Source organism: Vitis riparia, chromosome 10, assembly GCF_004353265.1.
Source record: "Vitis riparia cultivar Riparia Gloire de Montpellier isolate 1030 chromosome 10, EGFV_Vit.rip_1.0, whole genome shotgun sequence".
NCBI classification, from domain to species: domain Eukaryota; kingdom Viridiplantae; phylum Streptophyta; class Magnoliopsida; order Vitales; family Vitaceae; genus Vitis; species Vitis riparia.
Genome location: NC_048440.1, coordinates 17,659,958 through 17,670,359, shown reverse-complemented (window position 1 = coordinate 17,670,359; position 10,402 = coordinate 17,659,958). Strand labels below are relative to the sequence as shown.

Below are 10,402 nucleotides of genomic sequence, written 5' to 3'. Positions count from 1 at the left end.
GAAGGCATGTGGAGATCAGGAACAAGCCTTTGATTTATCTCTTGAAGGAATTTCAATTTTTTATTTCTTTTTTCCTTTTAAAAAAAATGTGAATTCAGTAAATGGCTTTCTAAAACAAAAACATTTCTTGAATTTAATTTTTAATATTTAAAAGCAGTTTAATGAATACCTTCCCGTCTGAAAAGGCCAGAAGGGTTGGTAAACCTATTGGAAACATAGTGTTGCATGTGGGTTCTTAATCATTAAAGTTGAAGGAGGAGTTCATAAAGTAGTGTAGTTGTGAACATTGAACTGAAATAGAATATCCAAATGAGAAGCAAGGATTCTCTATCATCAGCAGTAAGGGTCCTGTGTGGCCCATATCATCAGTTACAACCTTGGGTGTAAAAGATAAAAGGAATCCCAATGGGTCCACATATCCTTAATTCTTCAGAGTCTTTTCTGATGGGGTTGGCATGGATATGGACCCTTTTAATTGGCTTTTGGAAAAAAGTAATCAGCTGGGTATGATTTCAAATTTCAAGATGAAGAGTCAAGACAGAAGACTAGAAGAGCTGTGTTGCTTTGGCTTATTATTTGAAGGGGGGTTTTATTATGATATCAAATGAATAATGATGGTAGGATCCTACAGTGATCCACTTCATGCTGTCTGGGATGGTCATTGATGTTGGTGCCATGTGGGATGATACGACACCGTTTTGCAAAATATTCTTCAGATAGATGCGTGGGCTATCCGAACTTTCAGAGTATGTTTTGAAAAGAAAAGGGAGTTTTGCTTTCAGTTTCTGTTCTCCCTTTTGGGATATTTTCGAATTTTCACTACTCATGCTTTCATTTGTTGCTCAGAGTATCAGTGTTTTATGATTCTTATCGGAGTGTTTTTTTGTTTTGTTTTTCTGTTTTCGAAAACGGAGAAATCAAATCTAGTGACGGAGCACATGGTTTTGAACTGATACTCGACTCAGAGGAGAGTCTAATGATATGAATCTGAGACATCGTCCAATTCCCACGCGCACCCGAAGTCGCGTCGGAGCCTACGCGCCGTCACAGCCTGTATCTGCTGAGGTTTACACATCATCCCATCCATGACGTCCTTACTGATAACCATCCTCCAGTTGCCCGGAGGTACGCGCCGCCGCGGAGGCTTACGCACCGCCGAAGACCTCCGGAACCGTCGTTCGTGACGTGGTACAACCACATGGACATCTGGACTGGCTTGGGATGTTCTTTGGTTCCAAAACGACAACGTTCGGAACCAGAGAGAGCACCTGGTTCTTCACCTCGCTAACTCCCAAATGCGCCTCTCTCCGCCGCCGAGACCGTCGGCTCCCTCGCCGACCGTGCTCCGGGACTTCCGCAGCAAGCTCCTCAAGAATTACACTCGTGTGCTCGTATCTTGGCCGGAAATCGCAGTTATGGCTGTCCAATCGCCGCGACGCGCTTCGTCGCGAGTTGTTGTACGTTTCGCTTTATCTTCTGATATGGGGTGAGTCTGCTAATCTCCGTTTCTGTCCTGAATGCATATGCTATATATTTACCATATGGCTTTGGAGCTGAATCAAATTCTTGAGAACTACATTGATGATAACACTGGTAGGCCTTTTGAACCCAGTTATGTGCAAATGGGTTTTTGATCCGTGTGGTTACCCCATTTACAATATCATTAAGTCGAGGTGGATAGTAGTCAGAATGGCACAAGCCACACTCGGCATGGAGGAATTATGATGACATAAATGAGTTCTTTTGGAGTAGAAAGTGCTTTCGCAGGCTTGGGTGGCCTATGAATCGAGGCCCAAAATTTTTTGAAACCGATAAGACTAAGAAAGTGGGGAAGACGGGTTTTGTAGAGCAAAGGTCATTTTGGAATGTGTTTCGGAGCTTTGATCGGTTATGGGTATTGTTAATTTTGTCTTTGCAGGCTTTTGTTATTGTTGCTTGGCAGGGGACGGAGTATCCATGGAAAGCATTGAAGAACCGGGGTGTGCAGGTGAAACTGTTGACTGTTTTTATCACATGGGGTGCTCTTCGTTTTCTCCAATCTGTGCTTGATGCTGGTACTCAGTATAGTTTGGTTTCGAGAGAGACAAGGTCATTAGGGGTGAGGATGGTGCTAAAGAGTGTGGTTGCCATAACATGGACTGTTGTCTTCAGTGTTTTCTATGGGAGGATTTGGAGTCAGAAGAACTCAGATGGGATGTGGTCAGACGCCGCAAATAGGAGGATTATTACTTTTCTCGAGGCTGCCTTTGTGTTTATCATCCCTGAATTGCTGGCATTGACTCTTTTTATGATTCCATGGGTACGAATCTGTCTCGAGGAAACGAATTGGAAGGTTTTGTACTGTTTGACCTGGTGGTTTCATACCAGAACCTTTGTGGGTCGTGGCCTAAGGGAAGGACCGGTTACTAACATGAAGTACTCACTGTTTTGGATTGCAGTATTGGCTTCAAAATTCTCATTCAGTTACTTTCTTCAAATCAAGCCCCTGATAGCACCAACAAAAATTCTCTTGTCTAGCACGGTTTTAACATACACTTGGCATGAGTTTTTTGGTAAAGCCAATAGGACAGCAATTGTGGTGTTGTGGGTTCCTGTTCTTTTGATCTACCTCATGGATTTGCAAATTTGGTATGCAATATTCTCCTCCCTTGTTGGTGGAGCAAATGGATTGTTCTCACATCTTGGTGAGATTCGGAATATTGAACAATTGAGGCTTAGGTTTCAGTTCTTTGCCAGTGCAATGCAGTTCAATCTCATGCCTGAGGAGCAAACGGAAAATACAAAGTTGTCACTAGTGAAGAAGCTCCGAGATGTAATCCACAGATTCAAGCTTCGATATGGACTTGGCCAAGTATACAAGAAGATAGAGTCAAGCGAAGTGGAAGCAACCAGGTTTGCCTTGATATGGAATGAGATAATTTTGACTTTCAGAGAAGAAGATCTCATCAGTGATGCAGAACATGAGCTTTTGGAACTACACCAAAATTGTTGGAATATTAGGGTTATTCGCTGGCCGTGTGTCCTCCTGTGCAATGAGCTGCTGCTCGCTCTCAGTCAAGCAGCAGAGGTCACGGATAAATCTGATAGGTGGCTTTGGTCTAAGATATGCAAGAATGAGTATAGGCGGTGTGCTGTAATTGAAGCTTATGATAGCATCAGGTCCTTGCTTCTTTTGGTTGTTAAACATGGCTCAGAAGAGAATTCAATTGTTGCAAATTTCTTCCAAGAGATAGAAAGGTACATTGAGATTGGGGAGTTCACTGAGATGTATAAGATGACTTTACTACCACAAATCCATGCCAAGTTGATATCTCTAATTAAGCTTTTGTTGGGACCTAAGAAAGATCATAGTAAGGTGGTGAATGTGTTGCAGGCCTTGTATGAACTCTGTGTTCGAGAATTTCCAAAGGTGAAGAGGTCCATAGTGCAGTTGAGGCAGGAAGGTTTGGCACCACTCAGTCCAGCAGCAGATGCAGGGTTGCTCTTTGAGAATGCTGTCAAATTCCCTGATGCTGAGGATGCTAGGCATTTACGGCGTTTGCAGACGATTCTTACTTCAAGAGATTCAATGCATAATGTCCCAACAAATCTTGAGGCAAGACGGCGTATAGCTTTCTTCAGCAATTCCCTCTTTATGAACATGCCCCATGCTCCCGTGTTGAGAAAATGGTGCCTTTCAGCATTCTGACCCCTTACTATAATGAAGAAGTAATGTGGCCAAGGAACACTTCGGAATGAGAATGAAGATGGCATTTCCACTTTGTTTTATCTGCAGAAAATATATGCTGATGAATGGGCGAATTTTATGGAGCGGATGCATAGGGATGGCATGGAGGACGACAATGAAATATGGTCAACGAAGGCAAGGGACCTCCGCCTTTGGGCCTCATACAGAGGCCAGACACTATCTCGCACTGTAAGGGGAATGATGTACTATTATAGGGCTCTCAAGATGCTTACTTTTCTTGATTCTGCATCTGAGATGGACATAAGAAATGGATCACAACAACTTGCTTCTCATGGTTCTTTAAGCAGTGGTTTAGATGGTCCACTCTTGGGTAAGGCACCACCTGCTAAGAAATTGGACAGGGGAGCTGGGGGTGTGAATCTTTTGTTTAAAGGGCATGAGTATGCAGTGCTCTGATGAAGTTCACATATGTGGTTGCCTGCCAGATTTATGGATCACAGAAGATGAAAGGAGATCCTCGTGCTGAGGAGATCTTGTTTCTGATGAAAAACAATGAGGCTCTTCGAGTTGCCTATGTTGATGAGGTTCATTCAGGGAGAGAGGAGGTGGAATATTATTCTGTCCTTGTGAAGTATGACGATGAGCTGCAGAAGGAGGTGGAGATTTACAGGATCAGATTGCCTGGTCCTTTGAAGATTGGAGAGGGCAAACCAGAAAATCAGAATCATGCCATTATCTTTACCCGTGGTGATGCACTTCAGACCATTGACATGAACCAAGACAATTATTACGAGGAGGCACTAAAGATGCGAAATCTATTGGAAGAATTCAAGACATATTATGGTATCAGGAAGCCAACCATATTAGGAGTCCGTGAAAATGTCATTACAGGGTCTGTTTCCTCACTTGCTTGGTTCATGTCTGCCCAAGAGATGAGTTTTGTGACGTTAGGCAGCGTGTTCTCGCAAATCCTTTGAAAGTTCGAATGCACTATGGTCATCCAGATGTTTTTGATAGGTTCTGGTTCTTGACTCGAGGTGGAATCAGCAAGGCTTCCAGAGTAATTAATATTAGCGAGNCGAGACTCCACATATTGCAAAACATTGCCTAACATGTTACAAACCTACAACACGTTGTAGCATGTGGCATGACCCATCTTGGCCAAAATTCAAATGTTTAATTTTGGGGTGCTAGTATTTTTTTTTTTTCAAAGAAGAGGAAGCTTTTAAAGAGAGTATCCAAGTAGAAATTTGATTTTTCAGATTTTTTGTGATTAATAAAAAATCACTATTCCTCAGGCACCTTAATATCTACTCAAATCAACTTGGAAATGGCTTAAAATACTCTTTAGAAGGTGACGAGTTGCATAACTCAAGGAAGATAACATGGCTTAAGTTTGGTCATACCAAAGGGACATGATGTAAGGCCTTGAACATGGGCAAGACACATGAATGAGTCTTGCTAGCACCCATATATGGGTACACTGCTATGTGATAGTGTGCTACCAATGGCCATAATGAGATAGGTGTGATTGTGGCATCCCCTCCATATGGTTTGGTACAAGAGCGCAATGTCATATTTAAGAAAATAACTAACCATATATGCAATACCATGACTTGTAAATGCACAAGGTAGGTTGACTTAGATTTGGTTTGGTACTATAACAAAGTAGATTGACTTAAACATGGTGGTACATGTGATGTCCCACATCGGATAGGGGAGAATGTTCCTGGCGCTATATATGTAGAGACTCCTCTTAACCAAGTAGACGCGTTTTAAAGCCGTGAGGGCCCCCTTGGGCCCAAAGCAGACAATATCTACATGATTGGGTGCGGGTTGTTACAAATGGTATCAGAGCCGATCCTCGACCCCGGTGTGGGGGTTTGTTTGACTCCGTAAAAGGAGTGTTTGTCTGTTTGGCCCCGCAATCTCATGGGACACAATGAGGACGTTGTGTCTGCATGGGGGGATGTTTGTGATGTCCCACATCGGATAGGGGAGAATGTTCCTGACGCTATATATGTAGAGATTCCTCTTAACCAAGTAGACGCGTTTTAAAGCCGTGAGGGCCCCCTTAGGTCCAAAGCGGACAATATTTACATGATTGGGTGTGGGTCGTTACAAATGGTATCAGAGTCGATCCCCGACCCCGGTGTGGGGGTTTGTTTGGCCCCGTAAGGGGTGTTTGTTTGTTTGTGGGACACAACGAGGACGTTGTGTCTGCATGGAGGGGTGTTTATGATGTCCCACATTGGATAGGGGAGAATGTTCCTGGTGCTATATATGTAGAGACTCCTCTTAACCAAGTAGACGCGTTTTAAAGCCGTGAGGGCCCCCTTGGACCCAAAGCGGACAATATCTACATGATTGGGTGCAGGTTGTTACAGTACATGACTAGTGTTAGATGTGTGTGAAGCATGACATGCTAATTCTTGTTATATGAGCATCATTTTTGTGAACTAAGATATACTAACACATCAAATATGTTGACACATAGGGACAAACTAGCATGCATGAATGATTGACATGTATGGGTGGATGGACTTACATAGATGGGCCAAGACAAGGCATCGGTGTGGGTTGACATGAAACACGGTTGCTTGGACTTGATTCATGGGGATTGACTCCATGAGAGGGGGCATTTGGCTAGTTTCATGGTGCCTCTTAGGCGATGGTGGTAGCTAATGACCCAATAAGACATCAAATGTTAAACATGGTTGTGTGAGGCACCATAAGACTTAAAGGGTGTGTTCAATTAGATGGTTATGAGAGTTGTGTAACCACCATAACTCCCAATTTGAATTCAAAGAGTCTATTGTTTGAATTCGAAATAAAGTAGAAGGAGGCAATATTTGGATAGAAATAGTCTCTCCCATTACCTTGATAAATTAGAGGGTATGAAAATTGGTGGTATCTTGGTTCTCTTAGGCAAAAATCTTAAAGGTCAGAACACATTAGAATAATTTTGTACTCTTCGAAAGTCTTTCCTGTTTTTGCTTTGTGTTTGCTTCAATCGTTGTTACTTGTAGAGTTAGGATAAGGTTGGTCAAGTAGCGACTTAGCACAACACAATTCATTAATAAAAAATAAAAAAATCGTAGCAGATTTTGCGTGTGAGAGTGTAGAACTCCATATACGCCTGCGCTAATCCAAAACCTTTTCCCCTTTCTAGAAGCAATAATTTGATAATTTATTGCTCATTGTCTTTCAATCAATGTAGACAATGAGCAATAAATTATCAAATTATTGCTCATTGTCTTTCGATCAATGTAGTCAATGGGCAGATGACAGCTGAAAGTCATTTGAGTTGGCATCCAAGTTATTTGCTCTTAGGCACGAAAAGACTTCCACTCTTTTCAAACTTTCTAATCAACCCATTCACCGTCTCATGACATAAAAAGCATTTTTTTCATCTTTCACTTCATATCCTACTAATCATAATGGACATGGAGAACGCCAATTCCCACGCACAATGCCATTTTCAATCCTGCCATTAGTGCTTCGTATTCTACTTCATTATTAGGGGCAGGGAAGCCCCACTTGAGGTCTCTTTCTAAAGGCTAAAATTAACCTATCTGAAGAGTAACACAAAGCCAGCCCCAACACCCCTTTTTGAAGTGACGAAAAAAAATTTAATTTTAAAAATAAAAGATAGAAAATAATAGCATTTTTATTAATTGATGTAATTTTTCTGGAAAATCAAATAGATTTGTAAAATTGGAAAATAGGCTTTTAATATTAGTCAATTTATAGTTTTAATTTCCCTAGCTCGCCATTCTGTGAACCGCTACAGCACAAATTACAATTTTCCCTCATTTTCCTTCGTTTTCTTTCATGGCAGTATTTCATGGAAACCAAACACCTCCAGACCACACTGTCTCCGTCACACTCTCCAGCCTACCAAGTTCTGCTCCGTGCTGGCCCACGTCTCAAACCCCTCCAACAAGTCCACGCCCACTTCATTGTCTCCGGCTCGTATCGCAGCCGAGCCCTCCTCACAAAGCTCCTCACCTTGGCTTGCACCGCTGGTTCCATCCTCTACACTCGTCAGCTCTTCTTCTCCATTACTAATCCCGATTCTTTCCTCTTCAATGCTCTCATTAAAGCCTCCTCAAAGTTTGGCTTCTCTCGCGATGCTATCCTCTTCTACCGCCGCATGGTGGCAGATTCTATACCACAGTCGAATTACACGTTCACAGCAGTGATCAAGGCGTGTGCCGATATTTCGGCTTTGAGAATCGGTAGACCCATTCATTCCCATGTTTTCGTCTGTGGGTATGACTCGGATTCGTTTGTTCAGGCCGCTCTTATCGCTTTCTATGCAAAATCTGGTGATGTGGGTGAGGCTAAGAAAGTGTTTGACAGAATGCCGGAGAGAACAGTTATTGCCTGGAATTCGATGATTTCTGGTTATGACCAAAATGGGTTTTCTAAAGAAGCGGTCGGATTGTTTTATCGGATGCGGGAGTTTGGTGTAGAATTCGATTCAGCTACACTTGTAAGTGTATTGTCCGCTTGCTCGCAGTTGGGGGCTCTTGATTTAGGCTGTTGGGTGCATGATTACATTGTTAATAACAATTTTGATGTGAACGTGGTCCTTGGCACTTCCTTGATTAATATGTATACTAGGTGCGGAAATGTGAGCAAAGCAAGGGAGGTTTTCGATGAGATGAATGAGCGAAATGTTGTTGCTTGGACGGCTATGATTTCCGGATATGGAATGCATGGTTATGGCCGAGAAGCCATCGAGCTTTTTCGCCTGATGAGAATTCATGGGCCACCTCCAAATGGCATCACATTTGTGGCTGTCCTGTCAGCTTGTGCTCACGCAGGGTTAGTCCATGAAGGGCGCAAGGCCTTTGCAAGCATGAGGCAAGACTACGGCCTGGTGCCCGGGGTGGAACATCATGTTTGCATGGTTGACATGCTTGGGCGTGCTGGATTTCTGAATGAAGCATTTCAATACATCAAAGATCTGAAACAGGGGGAGCAAGCACCTGCACTTTGGACTGCCATGCTTGGGGCCTGCAAGATGCACAAGAATTTAGACCTTGGAATGCAAGTTGCTGAGCATCTTTTAGCCGCTGAACCCGAAAATCCCAGCCATTATGTGTTGCTCTCAAATGTATATGCATTGGCTGGGCGAATGGAACTAGTGGAAATGGTTAGAAATATGATGATTCGAAAAGGCCTGAAGAAGCAAGTTGGCTATAGCATAATAGAGGTGGGTCTGAAGTCCTATTTGTTTAGCATGGGTGACAGGTCTCATCCAGAGACAACTGAAATCTACAAGTATTTAGATGAATTGATGTTGAGGAGCAAAGAGGCAGGTTATGTACCAGCCCCTGAGTCGGTGATGCATGAGTTGGAAGAAGAAGAAAGGGAATATGCCCTTAGATACCACAGCGAAAAGCTTGCAATAGCATTTGGGCTGATGAAAACTAGCCATGGGATGACTATAAGGATTGTGAAGAACCTTAGGATGTGTGAGGATTGTCATTCAGCTATTAAGTTCATCTCACATATTGCAAATAGAGAAATTATTGTTCGGGATAAGCTTCGATTTCACCATTTCAAAAATGGGTTATGCTCTTGCCAGGATTACTGGTGACGAACCCTATTTGCTAGTCGAGGCTCAGCTGTGAACAAGTTTTTCAAGATCGTTTACTGAAGATAAAGGTTTATGAACACAGTTTCAGACAATAATGCTGTTTCATCTTCAAGGTATGCTCATGATGTATTTCTCTGTATTCAATTATTCATGTTAGAGAGAAAAATCAATATTATTACCTTTGCCATCGAATTCCACTATAAATCTTAATCTCTGATTTGATTTTCTTATGAGACAATAGAATTAGTTTCTCATAGCTGGAGAAAAACACTCACAACTTATGTTTGGCAAGAAAGAAAAAGGGAAGAATGTGCAAGAAAAATAAAAAGTGAGAATATCAAATTTCAACTGAACTAGAAGTCCTTTCTAAATGCAGCTAAGCCTATTTATTAGAAATTCTCTACCATATTGGAACTACAAAATTTGAAATGGATGAGTTGGTGCCAAGAAAAAGCAGTTGGAAGAGTTTATCACTTCATAATTTGAACTAGCATCCTGCAGCTGTAGATTTTGGAACTTTGGAATTCAGCATTGGAACTGATAATATGCTCTTGGAAGTGTGGGGCCTATTCCAAATTGGCTGCTACTATTTAAACTCGTTTTCCATTTTCCCCACTGTTTGAATGGTGAACTCCACGAGCTGAGCTGTCTCTCTGAGTTTGATTTCTTCCTTCATCACCACAATTCGGCTCAAGTCCATTTAAGCCATGCTTTAGCGGGAGTTTGGTAAATCCACTTAATAATTTAAAATGACTTAATAACTTAATTTAAGTTATTTAATAATTTAAATATATTAGATAAAATATTTTAATAGCATGATTTGAAAGTCAAAAATAATTTTAAGTAATAAGTAAAAATAATTAACTTATTTTTAAGTTCATATTTTTATTTTACTTTTTTACCTCACTTATCCTAAATTATTTTCATGAAACTTTCTTTGTTATTTCATGACTTTTATTCGGCCTTCTTTGTACTAATTATAATCTATGAAAATAAAAATATCAATTTGATGATTTAAAATAAATTTTAAATTAATTTTATCAAATAACCCTAATACTTAAAATCACAAATGTCTTCGAAAAAATTTCAAATTAATGATAATA

At 41.3% G+C, this 10,402-nt stretch overlaps 1 protein-coding gene, 1 non-coding gene and 1 pseudogene across 2 annotated transcripts; all 3 read left to right on the top strand.

Moving 5' to 3' along the window:
- Nucleotides 1-1,084: 1,084 nt before the first annotated feature.
- LOC117923160 lies at nt 1,085-4,799 on the top strand (annotated as a pseudogene).
- On the top strand, nt 3,915-3,993 carry LOC117924415. The gene has a single exon (XR_004652782.1). It is a non-coding gene; the product is annotated as a small nucleolar RNA J33 (small nucleolar RNA).
- A 2,679-nt stretch (nt 4,800-7,478) lies between the features above and the next one.
- On the top strand, nt 7,479-9,541 carry LOC117923427 (pentatricopeptide repeat-containing protein At2g33760-like). Its single transcript, XM_034841707.1, has one exon. It carries the CDS (start codon nt 7,536-7,538, stop codon nt 9,297-9,299), a length of 1,764 nt encoding a protein of 587 aa, XP_034697598.1. The 5' UTR covers nt 7,479-7,535; the 3' UTR covers nt 9,300-9,541.
- The last annotated feature ends 861 nt before the right edge of the window (nt 9,542-10,402 follow it).

Bases quoted from the DNA above. Each gene is read 5' to 3' on its own strand.
- LOC117923427 (XM_034841707.1), top strand. From the start codon at position 7,536: ATGGAAACCAAACACCTCCAGACCACACTGTCTCCGTCACACTCTCCA.